Genomic DNA, 23,590 nt, shown 5'->3' with positions numbered 1-23,590 from the left:
TAGACTTGGTCTTCAAAAAAGATAATGTATGGAAGTAATCTGCAAATTTATTTTGAAATTTAAACCCTTTTACATATAATTGAACCATACGGACACAAAATAATGAATGTCACGTCATTGACCCATTTTCTGTTTTTATATATATATATATATATATATATATATATATATATATATATATATATATATATATATATATTTAAAATAGTATACTAAAGTATTTACAAATTCACCATAGTTAATTTTATATAATACTATAGCAACAAAATATAGTAATTAATTTACTGCAGTTCACTCAAGTTACTACAGTAGTTTCCATGAGGAGAAAACTCCAGATTATAAATTTGGGTTATGTAACATCTTGGGGTCAATGACGTGCAATGCCTACCTGAACGTAGTCATGTGTTCTTGCACCTATTAAAAACACAAATTTGCCTAAAACTCAGCATTTTGGGCCAAAAACATGCAGTGATTAACCACATTTTTAAACTTTTATAAAAGCATTGCTTAGATTTGATTGAAATGTTTGGTAGTTATACTTTTATTGTTTTTTTTTTATACTTTTATTCCTGTTTTATTCTTTTTTCCACACATTTAAACAGTTTTTATTAAAATCAGATTTATTTTCTTTTAATTGATATTTTAAATTCATGTATCTTTAATTTTTTTGTTTTCTCATTTCTATGTAAAGCACTTTGAATGACCTCTGTGTATGAAATGTGCTACAAATAAACTTGCCTTGCCTAGTTAGAGTGTAAACACAAATTTATGTTTTTGTTAATTGCTGTATAAATATTAGGAAGGTTGAAATTGCTAGTTTGATTATTGGGGGGAGGTGTTACATCTCCGAAAAACAAAACTCTTGCCACCAAAAATGGTTTTTATGCTAACATATTTTCACAACCGTGAATTAAAAAAGCAAGGTCTCTCTCTCTCTCTCTCTCTCTCTCTTTTAGTTGGACAGCCAGAGTCTGTTAGTCTTGTTGTAGGTGCTGGACTCTTGGCATAGGTTGTGCTGAATCATGGGATATGAAACAAAGCATGGCTGGGCGAAACTGACAACTAATGAAATAACTTTGTGGGGCATCAAAAGAAAAGGGAGGGTAGAATAGAGAGGATGAGGATGGTGATGTGTGTGTTTGGCTGGTGTTTCTTCTGCCCTCCCAGTGCCAGCCAGCCAGCCTATTGGGAACTGCCTATGAATGCGTTCAGGTCATAGAAAAGTTTTGGCAGAGTTTCCGCCCCTAAGCTTACAGTATATATTGAGCCTGTGATGCCACCCCACAGCGACTGGCATCCCGGAGCTGGTAAGTGAACACTGCATATTTAATTTTACAAAACCATCTTATTTGCACACACTTTTTGTGCTACATTAAATTATGTACTATTTATTTGAAAGTAATAATTATTGCTTACTTCTTATATTTAACGTCACGTCTCTACAAAGCTCATCACACCCATCCTGGTTCACTATGGCAACTGATCACCAGAACCCTGCAACCAAGCAAAAGCTACCGGTGCCCAGTGCATTCAAGGTACAAGCACATTCTCACAGTTTTTGCATTTCTCATTCCTATATAATCCTGTTTTCCACTTTCTCTCGCCCCACAGTTGGTAATCTACGAGCAGGAAAACTTCCAAGGCCGCTGTCATGAGCTGACTGGGCCCTGTAATAACCTCCAAGAGGCGGGCATGGAGAAAGTGGGCTCAATACTGGTTCTGTGTGGACCGTGAGTGTTTGTTTGAGTGTGTCTGAAAACAAATGACTTATAATGAAGGTCAGAGAAAGTAACCGAGACACGGATACTGTGTATCGGAGAGACTAGTGCTGTGACTCAGAGATCAATTGTAGGTAATATGAAAAAGATGTGCAATTTGTGTGTAGGTGGGTGGGATATGAGCAGCCCGGCTGTAAAGGGGAACAGTATGTGTTCGAGAAGGGTGAGTATCCTCGCTGGGATGCCTGGACCAATAGCAGACGCAGTGACTGCATCTTCGCCTTCCGCCCCATTAAAGTGGTAACTAACTGACTAGAGCACTGTAAAATGCATGGTTTATATAGACACTATACCAGTGTACCAAACTATGCGTTTGACTATTCTAATATAATATCTCCTCTGTACCCCTGCAGGACAGCCAGGAACACAAGATCATGCTGTATGAGAACCCAAGCTTCGCTGGGAAGAAGATTGAGATCATAGATGACGATGTCCCCAGCTTCCATGCCCATGGATACCATGAGAAAGTCTCATCAGTTCGTGTGCAGAGTGGCACGTGAGTAAAACCACACTGCCGTGTGACTCTTTAGTCTCTATTCTGATAATTAATGCAGGTTGCAGACATTGCAGTAAATATTTGTCTTTATTTTCTTCTGTATGTCTTTATAACAGCTGGGTGGGTTATCAGTACCCAGGATACAGAGGCTATCAGTACTTGTTCGAGAAAGGAGAGTATAAGGAGTGTTCTGAGTTCGGGGCTGTGCTGCCTCAGATTCAATCCGTGAGGCGCATTCGTGACATGCAATGGCACCAGAGAGGGGCTTTCCACGCCTCTAACTAATCCACCAGCACATCTCTTCACCCTTCAGCTTCTGACACTCTTACCCTACTCTTCATCCCTGAATGCTGATCTTTCATGCCTCTTTAGTTGTGTCAGTGATTTCATTCGCTACTGCAGAGTAATAAATAACTGATTTTGCGTTATGGCTGACTCTGTTTTATGAAATCATACTTGATTGAGTTTTTCTATGCATCTATTAATAATTAAATACACTTACATTTTATACCTGTCAACATTGGAATTTGAAAATAAGGGAAATTTCCCAAAACCTAATAATCCCCCCCACACTTTTTTTCATTACTATGCAAGGGAATTGATGGGTACACTGCAAAAAAGGAGTACAACTTCAGTACAACTATCTAACAATTCTTAAGATATATTTTCTTGACGAGCAAAGACAATAGGCAAAAAATATCAAATGTATGTGAATTTGTGCTTAAAACAAGCAAAAAAAGTCTGCCCATGGGGTACAAAAGAAAACTTCATATAAGTTTACTTTTTTCTTAAACACTTAATTCAAGAAAAATAATGTCAACTCTGCTATTAGCAAATTTTTATTATTTATTTATTTATTTTGGTTGTTTTAAGCAAAAATTCACTTAAAAGTAATATTTTTGGTCTAAAAACTTATTAAAAAAATTATTCATTAACACAAAACTACCAAGTATATATATATATATATATTTTTTTTTTTTTTTGCAGTGTATCTTGTATCATTGTTTTTATGGCTCTCTTGCATCTGCAAGTGACTTGTTATATACATAGGTTGCAGATGTTGCATTCCTTAACACATTCTTAGTATAAAAGCAGAAACAGCACACTGAAAAAAATGATTCATTGAATTTAATCAATTTTTTTAAGGTAAGTGGTTGCAATCAATTTATTTACGCTACATTTAAACAAAAGTTTTATATTTTATTTTACTTTACTAATCTTTTTTGTTTAAATGTAGCTCAAATCAATTGATTGCAACCACTTACCTTAAAAAAATTGATTAAATTCAATTAATCATTTTTTTCAGTGCAGATATTTTTATAGATATGGGAGAAATACGAGAAATTATTTAAACGATATGATGGTGGGAAAGAATAGTAAAATACGGATGAATCCCGACAAAAGGGTTGACAGGTATTCTTATTGCATAACTCAGTACTTTACTCAATCCCTAAAATAAAGACTTTTTATAATATTTAAAGGAGCATTTCTCTCGTAGAAACATTAATCTTTATTGAAAGTATGTCATATTTGTAGTTGAAATGTAACATACATTTAGAATTTGGTGCCTATTTGACCGAGCAAAGGGGTGTTTGTAGTCTCACTACCTCAACAAAGATATTGGACTTCCTTCTTTCAATGATGCAAAATGATGATTTTTACATCATTGAAAGAAGGAAGTGCAACACTGAAATATGTATTTCTCCGGTCTCAGTGGCAACTGAGGAAATTATGCATGACCATTCAAAAACATGACTGGGGTTCTAAATATACAAAGCTTAATGCAAATGGGTGAAGTGCCCCTTTAAGAATTATTTACTTTATTTAATTTTTGCTCCATGTCCCCTTAGGGGCTCCGTAATACCTATATTGATGTTTGCATATTTTTTTTCGATCTTTATTCAAATAACAAATCAGTCCAGAGGAAATGAAAACATGACCCTGGTCTAAATCTTACCGACAGTTACAGAAATACTATTTTATTAAAAGAGGATCGAGAATGTCATCTTTCAAGCAGGTGCACTGTAAAAATTCCTTGTTGCACTTAAATGTTAAAGTTTAAACAACTTTTCAATTCAATCAAATAATTTCAGCTTCTTGAGGAGTTCCAATATTTATAAAAATAAAGTTAAATTATCTCGTTATTTCAACTTTATTTTTTAATAATTTATTTATTACACAACAGCTCACTAGTCAAGAAAGTGTAAAAATTATTTGTAATTTCAAATTTAAGTGCAACAGGGAATTTTTAGAGTGTTACAAGTAAGGCTTTGTCCACATGAAGCATTCCCGATCCAATAATTTTTTTTCCTCATTCTAAAAAAATAATCCGTAAACACGGCGTCGTCTCAAGAAATATCTGCGCACACACACACGAAACCACTGAAACCGACTGAAAGCGGTGTAGTATATATTCCAGACCAGTATGGGGCGCTGTAATTCTGCCAATTCTGCCATTATTGTTGTTGCTGTTACGTGTGACGCTGCCGACACGTGATGTGATGACGTTTTCACTTCACAAAATATATGGATTGGCTGTACACACGAAACCGCAAGGGTGTCGATTTCAGATTTATCCACTTTAGGACCCGGTTTCAAAAAATAGCAGTTCCAGTCTCCCAAAACCCAGGATCCGTGTGGACGAAACGCCAATACGATAAAAAATGTATACGTATACAGTGATACGCGTCTCCGTGTGGACAGCCCCTAAGAAGACAGACAGAATACATTCATGTTTTCTTTTACTAAAGCTAGTTAAACTGGTTTGCGTCACTGTTTTGCAAGTATGCATGTGACCTGATTGTAACAGCAACAAAAAAAACGTTTTAAAAGTGAAAGCTGCTCTACTTAAGCATACTTTCATTGGTTACACAAAATAATTTTATAAAATTATTTTTTTACATTAAGCAAAACATTCATGAGAAAACTTACTTCAACACCTAAAATTTTTAACCTTTTTTTAACTTAACTCCTTAACTTTCACCCCCCCATAGTAAGGGGTGAAAAGTTGATGTGCACCTTCAAATGAATATAACTGGCATTTTTGGTCTAAAAGCCTCATTTGTTATTAAGAAGACAATTTAAGGTTTACCACTGAAGTGTCTGGACGTGATAAATAAATAAATAAAAATAATGCAATAACATATTAATTTTATAACTAAAATTATAAACATATAAATGTTTCACGACAGAATAAACATGAAGCCATAATTCCATAAAAATTACATCCAAAATATTCCACATTGAAATCCCTTTTTACACTGGTATGTAACACATCAAACAAAACAAAAAATACCAGAAGCACAATACTTGTAAAACTGACTTTTTAATCCAAAGCATAAATTCACAAGGTAAATTTATATGCAAAAAATAAAGGCTGTAAAATTACTTATTTTTTTACCATATCCAATAACCATTGTTGTTCTTATGTAGAAACATCTTTAAAACACACAGACAGACCCAGATCAAAACTCTTTAAAGGGATAGTTCATAATGACAGAATTTATTTTTTTTCTCTTTAAAGGGATTGTAAGGATTTTAGGTGTTTTATTAATCAAAATCAATGTCTTTATTTATAAATAAAGACATTGGTGTCAAATGACCTCTGCATGTGATCTGACATTTCTTTGTAAGCTTAGATTTCTTCGCTTTACTTACATTGAACGGGTATGTCCAAGGAGGCTTCCATGTCATTCACCCATATTGATAAACTATAATAGAGAGAGGGACAAATAGCACTAGCCTACCAATCGCTTCCACAACGCGTTTTCATTCAAAACACGAGAACCAGCTGAAACGGACAAGGAGATCAGTGAATACATAACGGCTACCGTAGTTGCAACACGCATTTGGAAAGGCGAGGCGCTACAGAGCATTATTCGTGCAAAATGCAAAATACAATTTCACCGCTAGATGGGGATAAATTCTACTTACTGTCCCTTTGATCTATCCTTACAGGCCAGTTTCAACAACAGTATCAAACTTGTTCATCTACTTCCTCTCTACTTGTTTTTGATGGTATACTGCATCTGTCCTCTTCTGCTCTCTTGTTCTGATAAGCTTTGAGCCGTCGCTCTCTTAGTGAGCCAATCCCAGAGCTCAGTGATAAGGATAGTAATCCACTGTGACTGAATCCAGAACGTGAGAATGAATCATAATCTGAGCTAGGTAAAGATCTGTCGGCACCAACTGTGGAAAAGCAAATAAAGAAACATAAATATATAATGCACAAAAAACAAAATGTTAACTTACAGAATTGCCTGTCTAACATCTCATAACATAATTATAAAATGAGGAGCATTAAAGTTTGTGTTTTCTTACTTGTTGGTGGGTGCTGCATACTTTGATTGTCCCGGATATAAATATCAGGTCTCCACAAAGTGTTCCTATATACACATGATTTAGAAAAGTCCCTGGTGTGGTCTGGAATGTGGGGAAAATGGCCGCCATTCTCATTTACCATCTCCTCGATCTTCTCCAGCAACTCTATGACCTGAGTGTCTTCACCTTTTATCATGTTATTAAAAACATGATACCTGTTCCTACATGTCTCCAACAGACACTGAAGGGCCTTGCCTTCACTTTCAATGTGCTGCTCGATGGTGATGTCACCCAACCAGTCTCCACATGTGAACAACACAATAGTGTAATTCCACACGCTTTCACCCAGATTTGCCATGTGCTGTTCGATAACAAATTTGATTTCTTCTGTGAATGAGGTGTCTGCTTGTATGACCAGAAGCAAGGCATGGGGACCCGGAGAACATAATTTCACACTGTGCACAATCTCCTTTTTATTTAATGTAGCCGCTATCCACCATCCTGGAGCTTCAACCACAGTCACGTGTCTCTTTCCTACCGATCTCTGTGTCACTGACTGTACATCTGGTTTTGCAACCAACTCCTCATTGCCTAATATTGTATTTCCCGCTGAACTTTTCCCAGAATATCGAAGCCCCAGCAGCAAAATTCTCAGCTCCGGGAGAAAGCGTGCATCATCTAAATGAAGTGAAAATGCTGATGTCATACTATTTTCAAGATATGTCTGAAACCACAAATAGAAAATGTTTAATCTCACCCATTAAAACTTGACTTTCTGCCTTGTTTTTTGCTTTCATCATTCGTTGCTTTCCACATTCTTGAGTTTGTCTCTTTCTCTCCTCTATCTGTTGCAGAAACGCTTGATCAAACTCGTAATGAAGGGCACCGTTTCTAGACGCCATCTTCTCGATCTTTTCTAGCAACTCTGTGACCTGAGAGTCGTTACTCGTGTCATTACTATTGAGAAGATGATATCGGTTGTCACAGGTATCTAAAAGATGTTTCAGAGCTTGCCCCTCACTTTCAATGTGCTGCTCAATTGTGGTGTCTCCAAGCCAGTCTCCATATGTAAACAATACCATTGTGTGGTTCCAAACTCTTTCGGTAAGAAGCTCAAGGTGTTCCTTAATGGCTCTTCCATTTCTTGCTGTAAAAGAGCCATCTACTCTTATGACCACAAGAAAAACATGGGGTCCTGGTGGACATAGAGACACACTTAACACAAATTCTTGTTTGTACAGTTCAGGTGAATCCCTCGGGAGATAATTGTTCCACCAGCCTGGGGCCTCCACAACCGTGACCTGCCTCCCAGACACTTCTCCGTGCCTTAAAACACCCTGAGAACTTCTGACTAAATCAAACTCCTGTCTGCCCAACATTGTATTTCCTGCTGCGCTCTTTCCTGAATATCTGTGGCCTACAAGAACAATTCTCAAGTCTGATTGTTTTGGACCTGTTGGAGAAATTGCAGAAAACTTTAATATGCCTATATTTGTTATAATGAATGACTTGCTACAATAGATCATTAAATCAGAATATAAACCAATAGAAAGATGAACCATGGTTTTATAATAGAAACAGTAAAATAACATTTACATCGACACATTTTATCCAAAGTGACTTACAGTGCATTACAAGGTATGCATTGTTTGTCTATATGTGTATTTCCTGGTTTCAAACCCATGACCCGTGGCACTGTTAATGCAATGCTCTACCACTGAGCTATACAGGATCACAAATAACTTTGTTTGTAAGCAAATGGATTATCATGGATAAACTATGGTTCACTAGTTCGCCTTCACATTCAGGTCTTAATGATTAATGGTAAATGAACTTGGCTTGCTGTCCTCGAAGGGAGCTCTGAACCTTCAGAAAGAGCGAACCTAAGTTTAACCCCCTGCAACAGAGAAAATTGCAGCTGGATGCTCCTCCTGAACCGACGTTTAGAACTACATTTATTGTAAAGTAAATCTATGTAGTTACTAGGGTGTCACGGTTCTACAAATCCTCGATTCGATTACATTTTCGCTTCTAAGGTCACGGTTTGATTCGAATCTCGATTTATAATTTTATTTTTGGAAGAACAGGTTGTTATGCCATTTTTAGACTAGACTGTTATGAAATATAATATCTGACCTTGAAGCCGGAGATGCCCTGCCATGTTAGTCGTGCTGCCAGTGGAAAAATATGGTACACTCAGTGTTGGGAAAGTTCACCTTCTACATGAACTAGTTCAAAGTTCAGTTCACAAATTTTAAAATGAACAGTTCAGTTCATACTTCAAAATTTTGAACTACACTCACCTAAAGAATTATTAGGAACACCATACTAATATTTTGTTTGACCCCCTTTTGCCTTCAGAACTGCCTTAATTCTACATGGCATTGATTCAACAAGGTGCTGTAAGCATTCTTTAGAAATGTTAGCCCATATTGATAGCATCTTGCAGTTGACAACATTTTTCCAGTCTTAAACTGTCCAATTTCGGTGAGCTTGTGCAAATTGTAGCCTCTTTTTCCTATTTGTAGTGGAGATGAGTGGTACCCGGCGGGGTCTTCTGCTGTTCTAGCCCATCCGCCTCCAGGTTGTGCGTGTTGTAGCTTCACAAATGCTTTGCTGCATACCTCGGTTGTAATGAGTGGTTATTTAAGTCAAAGTTGCTCTTCTATGAGCTTGAATCAGTCGGCCCATTCTCCTCTGACCTCTAACATCAACAAGGCATTTTCGCCCACAGGACTGCCGCATTCTAGATGTTTTTCCCCTTTTCACACCATACTTTGTTAACCCTAGAAATGGTTGTGCATGAAAATCCCAGTAACTGAGCAGATTGTGAAATACTCAGACCGGCCCGTATGGCACCAACAACCATGCCACGCTCAAAATTGCTTAAATCATCTTTCTTTCCCATTCTGACATTCAGTTTGGAGTTCAGGAGATTGTCTTGACCAGGACCACACCCTTAAATGCATTGAAGCAACTGCCATGTGATTGGTTGATTAGATAATTGCATTAATGAGAAACAGGTGTTCCTAATAATCCTTTAGATGAGTGTAGTTCACAGTTTCAAAAATGAACTAATTTATGGTTATTTTTTTCCCAAATTATTTTTTTTAAATTTTTGCCATTATAGCACATATAGAACCAAAGACAGCAATTATTTTATTAGTTTTAACACTGAAGCTAAATGCGTCAGATTTCATCTTCATATCCAACTTTAAATCCATATCCAACCAGGTTTTACATTAGCATTGACTGTCTTTTAATTTTTGTATTTGCTTGCACATACCTTGAAAGGCTAGCCGGGTGCTTTAAGGGGGTCGCATACCAGGCGAGAAGCGCTGCACGGCGTTGAGTGTATGACAACTCGCATGTATTGCACACTGCACGTTAAATAGCGTGAGCTTAGTCAGAGTCTATTTCAAGATCCAAAATATGCGTCAGCAGCCTATGTTAATCGTTAACGATTTGGGACAAATATGATGTCATTTAATGTTAAACGATGTGAGTGGCACTCTTTGGCACGGCAGGGATTTCAGCACTGTCCAGAGTCAGTGTGTGTGTACATTTATAGAACGTGTGTTCTTCTTGTCCGGTGTGCAACCCCCTTTAGTTCAATGCGCCGTTTCAGGTTTGCTGTGGATGTGACCAAATTGCGGATTTTCTGTTTGAAAGCCGGCGGGCAAAGTTTGCACAGATATTTAAGATTTTTCCCATTCTTTTCCTCACCGACCTTGTAATTAAACTCCTTGCTGCTTTGTCGCCTACATGCTGCTGTCAACTCCATGCTGCTTTTTTTTGATGACGCATGCAGCGATGAAAAACTGGTGGCTGGTGTTGCCAGATTGTGTGTTTTTCTGCAACACATTAAGGCCTGTTTACAGTGTGTTTTAGCTGTGTTTTCGCCTGGAAGACTCTATAGAAATCTGGCATCCTATTGAACGACATTAAACTGAGAGAGCGTGCCGTTCCCAAACACCAGAATGAACTCTTCTCAAGCCGACAGGATGTGACAATGGGGGCGTGGCAGCATCGACGATTCTATTTTTTAAATAGATTTCGATTTAAAATCAGTGCCTGAAAATAGTCCCCCGCTATTGAAAGATACTAAGGGGACTATTTTCGGCTGCTACGTAATATCATTGCGCCTCCTGCAGCCATGTTGCAACAGCAAAGTCCTTGATTATTACACCAGTTTGAGAGTATAGTTCCTAGCCATTATGCCTAGAAAATGGCAACTTTTAATTTTTTGTCTGTCTTAGTACACGATGTAACTAGAGAAGAGTCAAGTTTTAAACAGGAAAAATATTGAAACTCTTTGGTTATTTTTTAGGCGCGATGCTAATGGTCTAATCAGATTCAATGAATTATGCTAAGCTATGATAAAAGTGGTACAACCAGACCCAGAGATCAGCTGAATGGATTCCAAAACGGTAAGAATCAAATGTTTAACTCTAGGGGAGCTGTAAAATGTGCCTTTTTTCAAAAAAAGTTGCGTGTCCCTTTAAGGCAGCAAATAACTTTTTACAGTGCAGTGAAGGAAAATCTAAACACTGTAAAATATTTGTTGGTTTAACTTAAAAAAGTAAGTTACCTGGTTGCCTTAAAATTTTGAGTTAATTTAAAAATATTACTTAATAAAAAAAGTTGCAAAGTTGTCAACCAATATTTTAAAGTTGAAATAACTCAACATTTTAAGGCAACCAGGCAACTTTTTTTACAGTGTATGGGTACTAGAGTTAAAACAATTCATTTTTGTTTATTTTTATTTTACCTGTAAGATATGAAATGTCTTGCCAGTATTTTTTCACAGCCATAAGTCGTTCTTTTACCCTGTCTTCTTTAGCTTTTTTTCCCCGTTGCATCTTATCATATCCCAATCCTACCTCAAGATGACGCCCACTGTTTTTTGCCACCACGTCTTCAATTTTCTGCAGCAACTCTTTAACCTGTTTGTTGTCTCTTCTATTCTCATTGTCAAAAATATGGTATCTTTTTTTAAAATTTTCAATGATCCATTCAAGAGGCCATCCTTCGTTTTTAATGTGCTCCTCAATGTTTGTGTCCTTCAGACTGTCCCCGTGGGTGAACAGCAGTATACAGTGATTCCAAATGTTCATACCCAAAAGTTGAAGGCGCTCCTCAACAGCATTTCTATTTATTTCAGTGAAGTCTGAGTCCAGTCGCACAACTATCAGCACTGCATGGGGTCCAGGAGAACACAAAGATGCACTAAGTACAATTTCTTCCGTATGTAGTGCTGGTGTATCCTTGATAAGATAATTTCTCCACCAGCCCGGAGCTTCAACCACAGTAACCCTTCTTCCTTCTACTTCTCCACACCTTTTAACACATTGAGCGGTTTTAACACTAAACTCTTGTTTGCCCAGAATGGTGTTTCCAGATGAACTCTTGCCAGATGCTTTATTGCCCAGCAGTAAAATCCTCAGTTCTGTGGTACGGTGCTCATCACCTGTAAGATTACAGTGTGGTTATAATGTAAGGCATATTGTACAGTAAGTTGGCTGTTTTCGTGGATTAAATCCCGACATGGTTGATCAGGTAGTCTTGTGTTACCCTGAAGTGTATTTATTTATGATAACAGCCGGCTGGCCCTACGTTATATATGTATCAGTAAATACATGAACACTGTCTCAATATACTGTCTAAAATGAGTGTAAATTATTTAAAGTGTTTTAAAATGTTTGAAGATATGACGATGTAAAAGGGGAGGAAATTAATGTGTGTTAAATCAATAAAACACTCATGTTTCATCAGGAAGCCTCCTCACTCCTCGTTCCTCACCTCCTGGCAGTGCAATTAAAGAATTGAGATGTCCTACAAAATACTGGCGCTTGATAGGTTTCCGTGTCGTAGGATAAAGGACGTTAGAAGTATGGAAACGAGGAAGCAATTTGATTAATAAGATTGATCAAATGTGTAGCTACTAAAAGGATTGTCCCGGGATCATTGGTCAAAACTTTTAGTTCAGTTCAAGGTTAGCTGATATCTTGAAATTAACTTTAATGTCAAAATGCTGGAACGTTTAATGTTATGTAATGTACATGAAATCTTTTTCACGTTTCAGTTCTACTTAGTTGTGACTAGTAGAGATTTAGTAGACTAGTAGACTATATATATATATATATATATATATATATATATATATATATATATATGATGATAAGTGTCCATGTCCTTCATTGTTTGTGTGTATGTCAAAAGGTAAACAAAGGAAAACCACTTGATTTAAAATGGTCTCCCTATAGCTTGTGAATTGTTGTGATAGTTTTGTTAGTCACAAAATAAAAGTTCTCTTAAATTTAACATGAATTCCAAAATAAAAACACGATAAGTAAAAAAAAAAAATGCATATATTCAGAACTGAATTTAATAAATTAAAAAAACATTTTTTTACAACCTAGGGTAAAATAAAGTAAACTGGACTGTATTAAAAATATCCTTCAATATCAGAAAGTATTTTGTACTAAATAAATTTTAAAGTAATATACTTCAAATGTATCACTAAAAGTATAGTATACTTCTTTAAGTGAACTTGAAAAGGTAACCTTTACTGAATACAAATAGATTTGTAATGTATTGAAATAAAAAATAACACAGTACTTGCTCATATAAGAGTACTTTATAAGAGTATTTATGCTGCGTTCCAGACAACTCGGATTTAGGATCTTTCCCACCTCAACCCGGAAATATCCCGGCGCTGTTTTAATGTTACTAAATACTCTAAAAGTTTTAATGTTTATAAATACTTTTAATGTGTCTTAACTCATACGTTTGGTGGGAAAATATCCCAAATCCGAGTTGTCTGGAACGCAGCATTAGTACATATTTGTTCTTACCTGGGATTTCACGTTACGTCATTTAACAGTTTAAAACAGTTAAAAAGTGTTGTCTTTAATGTGTGCAGATCTACTGAATGCTCTTACCAGACAAGTTGCTATCGAAATGAAATTCTTCTTCCATTACATATCAGTAATAATGCTGCTCCTGGGAATACTTTGTAGCATTTAACTTTAAATATGCATACTGCCCTGGTATAAATCTGTGTCAAATGACACAGCTCTCACGTGCATACATACTCCACTGTCGCGCCACCGACCGTGATAAAAATGAGGAAGACGGAAGAGGAAACGTGTGAAGACAAAACAACACAATGCCATCTCCACACGCACATAATATTATGTAACTAGTAGTTGTACAATACAACGAGTAATTGTGCTTGAATCGTGTACTGTGAAATTTGTTACACTTGTTGGTTATTTTACTTTGGTTCTTAAACTGGAGGCCGCCAGATGGCGCCAAAGAGCACAATTTATGACATTTTATGAAATACAGACCAGTAGTCATATTTTTACATACACCTTGCGGAATCTGGATAATGTTAAAAATATAAAAGGAATTATCAAAATTTAGGTTTGTTTTTAATTTACTGCCAGAAACAAGATTTTTCACATAAATGTAACAGATGTCCAGTACAAACCAAGTTCAAACGTTTACTTGCACTTGATTTACAGTATACCAGCCTACTGCATGATGTTACATGGACTATGATGTTTTGATCATGTGTCTTTTGTTTGATCTGAGCCATTAAACTGTCCAATGGTCTTTAAAGATTGTGTAGAATCTGAAGGATTTTTCTGGTTTTCCAGCATTTTCTGCATATTCAACCCCTTTCAACCCCAAATATATAATACATATAGTCCACAGTCCTCTAGCATTTATTTTACTTTTTCTTGTATACAAGCTATAAAAGTACAACAACATGATTTGTCGACTTCTTTCTTGGCAAGTCCACCTCTTCCATAAAAGAAGCAAGCAAGTGAATTTATAGTAAATTTTATTATGAATTTACAGTCCTGGACACTGGCATTACAAGACAGTGCAATAAACATCTTTACAATCAAATTTAAAATAAAAAGGACAAATTACCATTAAACAAACTATAACAACTGTAGGCAAAAAAGAAGCTGATATTAGAAAAGAAAAACAAACAAACAAAAACACATAACTCACATACCTTCAGCATACCAACATCACAATATTCACATCACGGGTGACAACTCATGCGCTAAAAGTGACTATTTGTGTGACCACTAAACAGTACTATATTCTTAAACAGGTGAAAAGTGCTTGTTACTTTAAGTGGGAGTGATACGGTGGCCCTGTGTTTTTCAAAAATACAGTGACCACAAATGTGCAATGTAATGTGAACAATGCTTACAGTACGTTGACATTTCAAACTTTGCTTAAGCTACCAGTAAATAAAAATCATAAGCAAGATGTGTGACACGCAAATAAACATTTCCCTTTGTATTCATACTATGTTACATTTAAAACTGGGTGATTGGTCTACAGGACAGATTGACTTGCAATTTATTCATATTCATTTTTGGCCCATCATTAAAGCAAGTATAGAAATAAAAAAATGGAAATATAGGGAATGATTGATTGTACATGCGCTTGAATTGCATTTTTTTATATTAGTATGGAATAAATGAGAAATGGAATGTTAAAAAAAAATAAACATCCATGAAGTGACAGTGAGACATTTACTTGTTAAAAAAAAACCAATTTCTAGTCGAAAATCGGTGGGTTATTAGGAGTGAACATGTGCAAACAAACGATATACTAAACGCATTCAGTGTCCCAACCAAACAGATTCAAGCCCTCTATTCTTGCATACACACACACTTTTGCGTCTTCTTAAATGAAGAACTCATTTTCCTCCGACAAGACTTTTCATTAATACAAATATACCGTTAACATTGTCGTAACTATAAAATACACTTTCTATACAGTCAGCTTGTCAGCTAGCTCAGCATTGATTTGTTGATTATTAAAGTTCAGAAAGAAAATCATGATGTCTATGGAGATGCTTGTGCAACTGACACCTATAACCATCAAGTGCACAAAAAGAGTAAAGAAAAAATTTGAAATATGAAAGCTGTGTTAGTATAAAAATAATGTTGATAACGGCTACATACTCCAGTTATATGAAGCACTTCAGGTTACTGTAGATGTGTGTGCGTGTGTGGTCCCACAGGTGAAATAATAACACAAGCTGGAAACATCAGTCTCACTTTGTGATCTCTCGCTCCGTGAAAAAATAATTCTCTTGTATGACGAAGGACTGAACGGAGACACGTTTCCAACACATACACACACTTCCGCTCACAGATCTCTGCTTTGCCAGAAATCTCTTAGAAAGGCACCATGCACATTTACACGACAGGATAGTAAAACAAACGAAAACAAAATGATGTCGTAGTCAGCAGCAGCAGAATTCCCGTCATCTCCACGTCAAATGTTAAGGCTTCTGTCATGAATTACAGCTACAGATACTGCAGTTTTAAGGCATCCTGGGATGTTGAAGAACAACACATACACAGCTTGAGTTAGTACATTATGAGAAACATTTTATGGCTAACACTTTACAATAAGGTATTTGTTTGCATTATTTAAGGCCTTAACTTACATGAACTAACAATCAGCAATACATCTTTGTTAATGTTAGTCAATGCAATACAATTGTTCATGTTATTTCATTGCACATTACAGTAGACATAGCATAAAAATCTGACTTTTTCATGTTTAAGTGCTATAATTGGGTCCCCAGTGCTTCGGTCAACGTAAAAAATGTGAAAAAGATCAATCCAGTAACTTAGTTTTGGTAAATCACTCTCTGCAACCTTTTGAAAAAATAGGTAATTGAAATTTGGCTCCCCTTGTGATGTCAGAATGGGATAATACTGCCCCTTAATCTGCACTATCCAACTACTGCACTGCCATTTAGTGCAAAGATCAGCTCATTTGCATTTAAAAGGACACACCCAAAAACTGCACTTTTTTGCTCATACCTACAAAGTGGCGATTTTTAAATGTTCTAATAAATTATCTATATACGATGTTTTGAGCTAAAACTTTACATATGTACTCTGGGAAACAAAAGATTTTTTTTACATCTTTAAAAAAAGTATTGTGAAATGTCCCCTTTAAAGGTCCACTGTGTAGATTTTTAGCGGCCTCTAGCGGTAAGATTGTGAATTGCGATTAATGACTAAAGGTCGATTTATAGTCGTGCGTAGGTCCTACGGCGTAGCAGCGACGGCGTAGGTTCCGCGTCGGTTTTCATTTATACTTGTGCGTCGCCGTCCACGTCGACGTGCAAACACACGCGAAACCGCTGGTTGGCAGTAATCACGCGTGTAACCACAGTAGCAGCAGAAGTCGTCACAGAAGATGAAGCTAAGCAAGTTAACACACAAACGAAGAAGAAATCGCAACTTGTTGTGTATAATTTGAGAAGACCAGCAATGATGGAAGTAAATAAACAGCGACTTATGTTTCAGTTTGAGTTAAATCACTCCTCAACTTGGCTCATCTTTGTTTTCACCGTCTCAAACGGAAATACCTATGACGCAGTTTTTTTACCTGACGGGAGGGGTTCTGGTGGACCAATCACAGCGCTTACGGTCCGCGTAGAGCCGACACGCTGTTAGAAATTTTGTGTGGTGCGCGTCAGGCTACGCAGAGCTACGCACAGGCTACGGATAGCCTACGCCGTAGCTACGCCGTAGGACCTACGCACGACTATAAATCGCCCTTTAGTCCACAGCTCACCCCTCCCTTTCTAAATGCAAAGTAAAGCTACGGTAGCCACCACAGGACAAACATGTTGTCGTCTGAGACAATGCAGTGACAAAACGCTCTATAAAAGCGTTTTGTCCGTTTAGGGCTACTGTAGAAACATGGCACCGACTTCCATGTAAGGGGACCCACGGTGTATGTAGATAAAACGGCTTATTCTAAGCCAATAAAAACAATACAGTTCATTTTGTGGGGTCTTTATACACCACTATTAATATAGTTATGTATATTATATTGCATTTCTGTAAAGAGATCCCTCTAATAACTAATGTTAACAGATATAACTTAAAATTTTAAAAATGTAAATGTTAACATGAACTAAAATAAACAAATGCTGTAGAATTATTGTTCATTGTCAGTTCGTATTAGCTACTGCAGTAACTAATGTTAAAGGGACACTCCACTTTTTTTGAAAATATGCTTATTTTCCAGCTCCCCTAGAGGTAAACATTTGATTTTTACCGTTTTGGAATCCATTCAGCTGATCTCCAGGTCGGGCGCTAGCACTTTTAGCATAGCTTAGCATAATTAATTGAATCTGGTTAGACCATTTAGCATCGCACCTAAAAAATAACCAAAGAGTTTCTATATTTTTTCATATTTAAAACTTGACTCTTCTGTAGTTACAATGTGTACCAAGACTGTTGGAAAATTAAAAGTTGCGATTTTCTAGGCAGATATGGCTATGAACTATACTCTCATTCTGACGTAATAATCAAGGACTTTCTGCCGTAACATGGCTGCAGGAGGGGCAATGATATTACGCACTGCCCGAAAATAGTCTCCTTGTTACTTTCAATAGCAGGGGACTATTTTCGAGCACTGCATAATAACACTACGCCTGCTGCAGCCATTATATATCAGCAAAGTCCTTAAATATTATGCCAGTTACCCAGAGATCAGCTGAATGGATTCCAAAACGGTAAAAATAAAACGTTTAACTCTAGGGGAGCTGGAAAATGAGACCATATTCAAAAAAAGTGGAGTGTCCCTTTAACTTGAACATCCTTATTGTAAAGTGTAACCAATATACGTTTTAATATGTAATAATGGCAACAAACATGAGACACTTTACCTGCCTGTTCAGGCTGTATTATCGTTTTCATACTGACTGAAACGTTTTTTTGTCTTTAGTTCCTTCAGCCACTGAGGTGAGGACTCTTCTCTGAAGGGCGATGTAGAAGAAAAAAGATTTAGAGGCAAAACAAGCACAGTGCTAAATTGCAGACAAAATCAACATGTTCCCCCTGCCTTCAGACATGATCGCAAAACATTCTGGATCCCATTATCATCTGCATTTACCACTTGTGATCATATCACCCGAGTTAGATGTTATCCAGATGTGAAGGGGGGTCTTTGTTCTCTTGGCATGTGTGCACTTACCCATTTTCTTTTCCACCAGCAGGAGGCAGCACACGAGCAGCTCGGGGCAAGAATGGAGATTTGGGTGAGCGTGAGAGCTGAGAGGGTGAGGGACCGTCTGTCTGATTGTCTGACTCTCTCTTCTTTAGCTGGGCCTGAAACAACAATCAGTCCTCGGCGTTACGTTACCAGACTCAATCAAACACCCACAGGTTGCATCATGTGCCTGACATCACAAGTCTCCTATTCAGATTTCAAACCTGTTTGAAAACCTGCCACAGATCAGGTGTGTGCGCTGTCCCAACAAGCATGAGCGACTCAATATAAAACCAATGAACTACTGAGGACGAGAGAGATGCAATGGGAAAGCAGGACCAAAAATCTCTTCTTTTGCAGTGCACAAGTTGCATTATATAGAGGATGTAAATAATCATTTAGCCTGTGATCTGATGTGTATGCAGTGAAACAAAGTGACCTGTTTGTCTTGTAGTGCACGCAGGCGACAAGCTTTTGTCTTGTAATGGATAGGAATAACAGTACTAGTGCATTCCCATTTTCCTGAATAATTATGTTTAAGGAACGTAACCAGATATGAATCTTAACACAATCATTCCCTCACCTTTAGAGCAGACGGATCCATGCCCGGGAAGAGAGCCACTCTCTGTGGCTGGGAAGAGATGGATGAAGTGCGGACCTCTATTCCCTTGGCCTGCTCCTCGGAGTCGGAGTCCTCCTGCTTAGAGGAATCGGTCTTGTGCTCTTTAGACAGGCAGAGAGAGACTGGAGTGAGTGTGGGGCATTATATTGACTTCACTTACACTACAGATTAGAGACAATTACATTTGAGTTACGAGTCAATTTCTGCTATAAAAAAGCTGTAGGAAATGCTGTTAGGATGTGTTTGATACCTGTTGTGTCTCTGAAGCGCCATTCATCAGCTCCAACTCCAGTCCCTTCAGGTACTTGTGATAAAAGGGCGCTGTGACGGGCGGCTCGAGAGGGCGGGGCTCTGCGAGTGCTCTTACTCCTCAACTGGGCTTTTGCACGTTGCGCACTATTGTCTAATAGTGTTGTAGGTGTCTACACAGACAGAGAGAGGCATATGAAGATTGCTTGTTTGCTCTTGTATCTAATAATTATGTTGGTAGTATAAGAACCAAGTATTAATGTGTGATTTGTAATGTTAAATTTAAAGTTATTTTGCCAAGACTTACCTCTGGAAATGCGAGCTCCGTCTGTGTTTGAGGAGTAATGGACGAGCCGTCTGTTGTGTCAATGAGAAGATTCTGTTCTGATATTTGGGGTGGGGTGGGTTTCCGTGGAGATGGGGTGAGGTTGCCTTCAGATGAAGGTGTAGCTGGAGTAAGGCTGAGGAGAACAAAAAGGTGTGTTTAATACTAATACATATTGTTCGGGCACTATAGTTGTACAGTCTTTAATTAAAGAGGTATGTGTCTGTGCTTAATGGATCCTAAGGTATTGTGGGTAATTGTTACCCTGTTGCTATCTGGCTCTTACTGTGCTCTGGGCGGTTGCTAAGGGATTACGAGTTGTGAGACAAAGCTTAAAGATTAGGGTTCAAAGTCAAATTTGTTGTCATTTGTACACTGTTCAATAAAAAACTTTTAATGCTTCTCCACAGACTACAAACAGAATGTTTTAAAAATGAACTAATTACAAAAAATGAACTAATAATTGATGGACAATCAGACAAAAAGGCCAAAAAGTGACAAGTTGCAAAAGTGATATTGTTGAGATTTAAAAAGTGTCCAGTATTATTACTGCTATTACACATTAACATGTTGAATACAGTGTTCCACACACAGCCTGAAAAGTAAAGCCAAAACATTTCGATAAACCCCACCCTCTCCATGTATACAAATGGGGCCAAATCTAAAAACAAATTATTAAAAAATATTTCTTATATTGTTGATAAACTTGTGTTCGTTTAATAAGTTTGGTTTAAGTTAGAGGTTTTAAATTTTTTTGTCAGCCGAACCCCCTTGACCTAAATTATTTACTTGAAGTACCACCAGTTAATATCACAATAATTTAATAGCACATTTGCATCTGTATTTTCAACTGTTTTCAAGTTTTTATTAGTGCTGGGCAAAGATTAGTCACAATTAATCAGATACAAAATAAAAGTACTTTTTTGCATAATGTATAAGTGTTTGCCGTGTGTAATTGTTATGTATATAAATACACACACTTTTATATATTTAAGAAACATTTAAATGTGTACATACATTTATATTTGTATATATAATATATTATATATAAAAACAATTCAGAAATGTATATATGTGTGTGTTTGTGTGTGTTTTAATATACATAATAATTAGACACACATATATTATGCAAAAATGCACTTTTGTTTTGTACGTGATTATCACGATTAATCTTTGCCCTGCACAAGCTTTTATCAGCAGTATTTTTCATAATTATTGTTATTATTAAATGTTGTTGGACCTTCATATGGTAATGTTCTTTTATTGGGGCATAAAACGTACCTGTCCATTTAGCGTGATATCATAGTTTTATGATATTTTGTAGTGTTTTGTAATGGTCACATGACATGCAGTGTTTTATTTTGATTTTTTATTTTGAAATTCCCCTGGTAACCCCAATTTGGGAAACCCTACTTTAACACTTCAAACAGTGACTTTCTTACTTAGTATTTTTGTCTTGTTTTCAATAGAAATATCTAAAAGTTTTTAAATCAAGATAGTCTATTTTTAGACAAATTTTTTGGCTTGATTAAGTGTTTAAGAAAAAAGAAAACATATTTCAAGATTTTTTTTCTCACCCCATTGGCAGATATTTTTGCTTGTTTTAAGGACAAATTCACTTAAATTTTATATTTTTGTCTAAAAACTAGACTAATTGTCTAAGGTCATTTTGCTCATCAAGAAAAAGCATCTTAATTTAAGAATATTTAGATATTTCTACTGAAAACAAGACAAAAATACTAAGTAAGAAAGTCATTTTGTGCAGTGAAGTGTGTGACCTCTGCATTTAACCCATCCCAGTGAGCAGTGAACACATGCACTGCAAGTCGTGAACACACACACACACACACACACACACACACACACACACACACACACACACACACACACACACACACGGAGCAGTGGGCAGCTATCCCTACAGTACCCGGGTAGCAATTAGGGATCCATTTGCTTAAGGGATCCACAGTCGCAAGCTGCCGGCCTAGAGATTCAAACCGGCAACTCTCGGGTTACAAGCCAGACTCTCTAACCATAAGACTGCCCTTATGATGCTATAAAAAGGGGTATAATGACCTGATTTGTGTGTTTGTGATTGAGGTCAAATGAAAAATGGGCGGGCCTTTATACATGCAGGTCAACCTCATGATCACTGCCATTTCTAAGATATTTTGTCTTCACTTTTTGTACAATGGAAATCAACAGAGACTCGTCGTCCATCTTTATAACAGTCTATGGTTGAACAGTCCAGAAACATTTTAATCTGTTTATATAATCCTGAGCTGGTTAAAGATCTGAACAAAACTTTTACCCCAAGTACAAGCAACAGTCATATTTTTGCTATGCAGAAAGTTAATGATTGACAGCCACAAGTTTTGTCTTTAAAATATCAAGTTTGGGATGACAAATGGGAAAATAAATAATGAATAATCATTAGTTTTCAGAAACATTTACTGCAGACCACACTGTGGCCACATGGTGGTGATGTTTTTCCCAACAGTACAAGTAATTAGAGCCCTGCAAGCCCGTCGGGGCCCGACAGGCTAAGCCCATTTGGGCCGGGCTCGGGCCGTTTTTTTTTTACAGACCGGGCTCGGGTCGGGCTTATTTTAGCGTCTCTCTTCATTGTGTGTGTGTGTTTGCGTGTGTAGCAGAGACAGCGCGCATCTGAGGCTATGTTTACATTAATGCGTTTGTCCTTTAAAACGTTACTTTTGCTACGTTTATGCCTTTCATTTACACACCACCGCTTTCATCCCTCATAAACGGATTCGTTCGCAAAAGCTGCAGACCCTGTTTTAGTTTGAGAACTCAGACGTTGTGCTGCAGTGTAAATGAACATAGATGGAGTCTTATGTAAATGAACAGCTCATGTTAATGTGACAGCGCATCATTTTCAAAGTAAAAATAATTTTTATTCAGGTAAATGGAGGTTTGCAACGGAGGTTTTGCCAAAAATAGTAAACATCTACCAACCAGCTATTATAAACGCTATATCAGATTGTTTTATGTATCCTTATAGAGAATGTCTGTTTTATATTTATGTTTGAGTATTTGGGTTTGAATATTGTTGTAATGTTGTTTATGTTTTGTTTAAATTTAGTTAGCTTAATACGAAAGAGAGACCGTAATTTTAAACGCCATATAGGGCGTAAAGGTCAATTTGAAGGTAGAATTGTAATGGGTCAGACATTATTTCCGAGTTTAATTTAAGTTTTTCTTGCTACTTTAAAATAAATTTCGTTTCATATAATTTGTCTCTTAATTTTAATTGATGTTTTGTTGATAAGTTTTGTGACTATAAATTAATAAAACAAAAAATCAACGTCATATTAATATTTAATGCTCGTTTAGCCGATTGCGCTTTTTGCCATTTCTGTGTTGCTAGAGGAGGACGTGCACGGACCTCGCACACTTTTAAAAATTAACGTCATACTAATTTTTATTTATTAATTGCACACTGAACAGCGACAAGTAAGGGAAGGGAAGTTATTTAGTGCTTTCTGAAGAATACAGTCAGTTCGTACAAAATTTTTCAAATGGACTATAAGATCATAAATATGAACTTTGAACAATGAGCTATTATAACTCCCTACATTAAAGCAATAAGCATTTCTGTAGGCTAAAGCTATACTTCACCTCTTATTATGTTTGAGAACGCGTCCGAGAGAGAGAGAGCGCGCGTCAAAGAGAGCGCTTAAAAGTAATTTATATTGGTCTCGGGTCAGGTCGGGTTC

General features: G+C 36.8%; 4 protein-coding genes across 6 annotated transcripts in view; 2 read left to right on the top strand and 2 right to left on the bottom strand.

Annotated features, from left to right (window-relative positions):
* Nucleotides 1-23,590, top strand: part of LOC135729597 (calsenilin-like) — a 189,460-nt gene that overhangs the window by 28,592 nt on the left and 137,278 nt on the right. The gene's annotated exons all lie outside the window — the stretch shown is intronic.
* crybb2 (crystallin, beta B2) lies at nt 954-2,645 on the top strand. Its single transcript, XM_065247390.2, has 6 exons — nt 954-1,307; nt 1,448-1,535; nt 1,612-1,730; nt 1,886-2,018; nt 2,132-2,274; nt 2,391-2,645. Exons 2-6 carry the CDS (start codon nt 1,473-1,475, stop codon nt 2,557-2,559), a joined length of 627 nt encoding a protein of 208 aa, XP_065103462.1. The 5' UTR covers nt 954-1,307; nt 1,448-1,472; the 3' UTR covers nt 2,560-2,645.
* On the bottom strand, nt 5,631-13,721 carry LOC135729600 (GTPase IMAP family member 8-like). The gene is made up of 5 exons (XM_065247386.2): nt 13,539-13,721; nt 11,366-12,064; nt 7,352-8,047; nt 6,595-7,272; nt 5,631-6,462 (listed from the first exon to the last, which is right to left on the bottom strand). The coding sequence occupies exons 1-5, from the start codon at nt 13,573-13,575 to the stop codon at nt 6,251-6,253; spliced, it is 2,322 nt and encodes a 773-aa protein (XP_065103458.1). The 5' UTR covers nt 13,576-13,721; the 3' UTR covers nt 5,631-6,250.
* The window catches only part of LOC135729599 (uncharacterized), a 53,445-nt gene continuing 44,287 nt past the window's right edge, over nt 14,433-23,590 (bottom strand). For 2 of the 3 annotated variants that reach the window (XM_065247384.2, XM_065247383.2), the window contains 6 exons: nt 19,836-19,989; nt 19,530-19,701; nt 19,241-19,380; nt 18,643-18,776; nt 18,335-18,424; nt 14,433-15,971 (listed from right to left, as the gene is read on the bottom strand). In XM_065247384.2, coding sequence (XP_065103456.1) covers nt 18,343-18,424; nt 18,643-18,776; nt 19,241-19,380; nt 19,530-19,701; nt 19,836-19,989 — 682 coding nt within the window. In that variant the 3' untranslated portion in view covers nt 14,433-15,971; nt 18,335-18,342. The remainder of the gene's footprint in view (nt 15,972-18,334; nt 18,425-18,642; nt 18,777-19,240; nt 19,381-19,529; nt 19,702-19,835; nt 19,990-23,590) is intronic. The other variant, XM_065247385.2, reaches the window with a different exon arrangement.

Source organism: Paramisgurnus dabryanus, chromosome 11 (assembly GCF_030506205.2).
Source record: "Paramisgurnus dabryanus chromosome 11, PD_genome_1.1, whole genome shotgun sequence".
Taxonomy (NCBI): domain Eukaryota; kingdom Metazoa; phylum Chordata; class Actinopteri; order Cypriniformes; family Cobitidae; genus Paramisgurnus; species Paramisgurnus dabryanus.
Note: the sequence above shows the minus strand (reverse complement) of the source record. Positions and strands in the feature narration are given on the sequence as shown.

Bases quoted from the DNA above. Each gene is read 5' to 3' on its own strand.
- LOC135729600 (XM_065247386.2), bottom strand. From the start codon at position 13,575: ATGGAAGAAGAATTTCATTTCGATAGCAACTTGTCTG. The intron at 12,065-13,538 runs GTAAGAGCATTC...GTAATCTTACAG, and splicing joins TTTCGATAGCAACTTGTCTG to GTGATGAGCACCGTACCACA. The intron at 8,048-11,365 runs GTAAAATAAAAA...TTTCTCCAACAG, and splicing joins AGACATTTCATATCTTACAG to GTCCAAAACAATCAGACTTG.
- crybb2 (XM_065247390.2), top strand. From the start codon at position 1,473: ATGGCAACTGATCACCAGAACCCTGCAACCAAGCAAAAGCTACCGGTG. The intron at 1,536-1,611 runs GTACAAGCACAT...CTCGCCCCACAG, and splicing joins CGGTGCCCAGTGCATTCAAG to TTGGTAATCTACGAGCAGGA. The intron at 2,019-2,131 runs GTAACTAACTGA...GTACCCCTGCAG, and splicing joins CCTTCCGCCCCATTAAAGTG to GACAGCCAGGAACACAAGAT.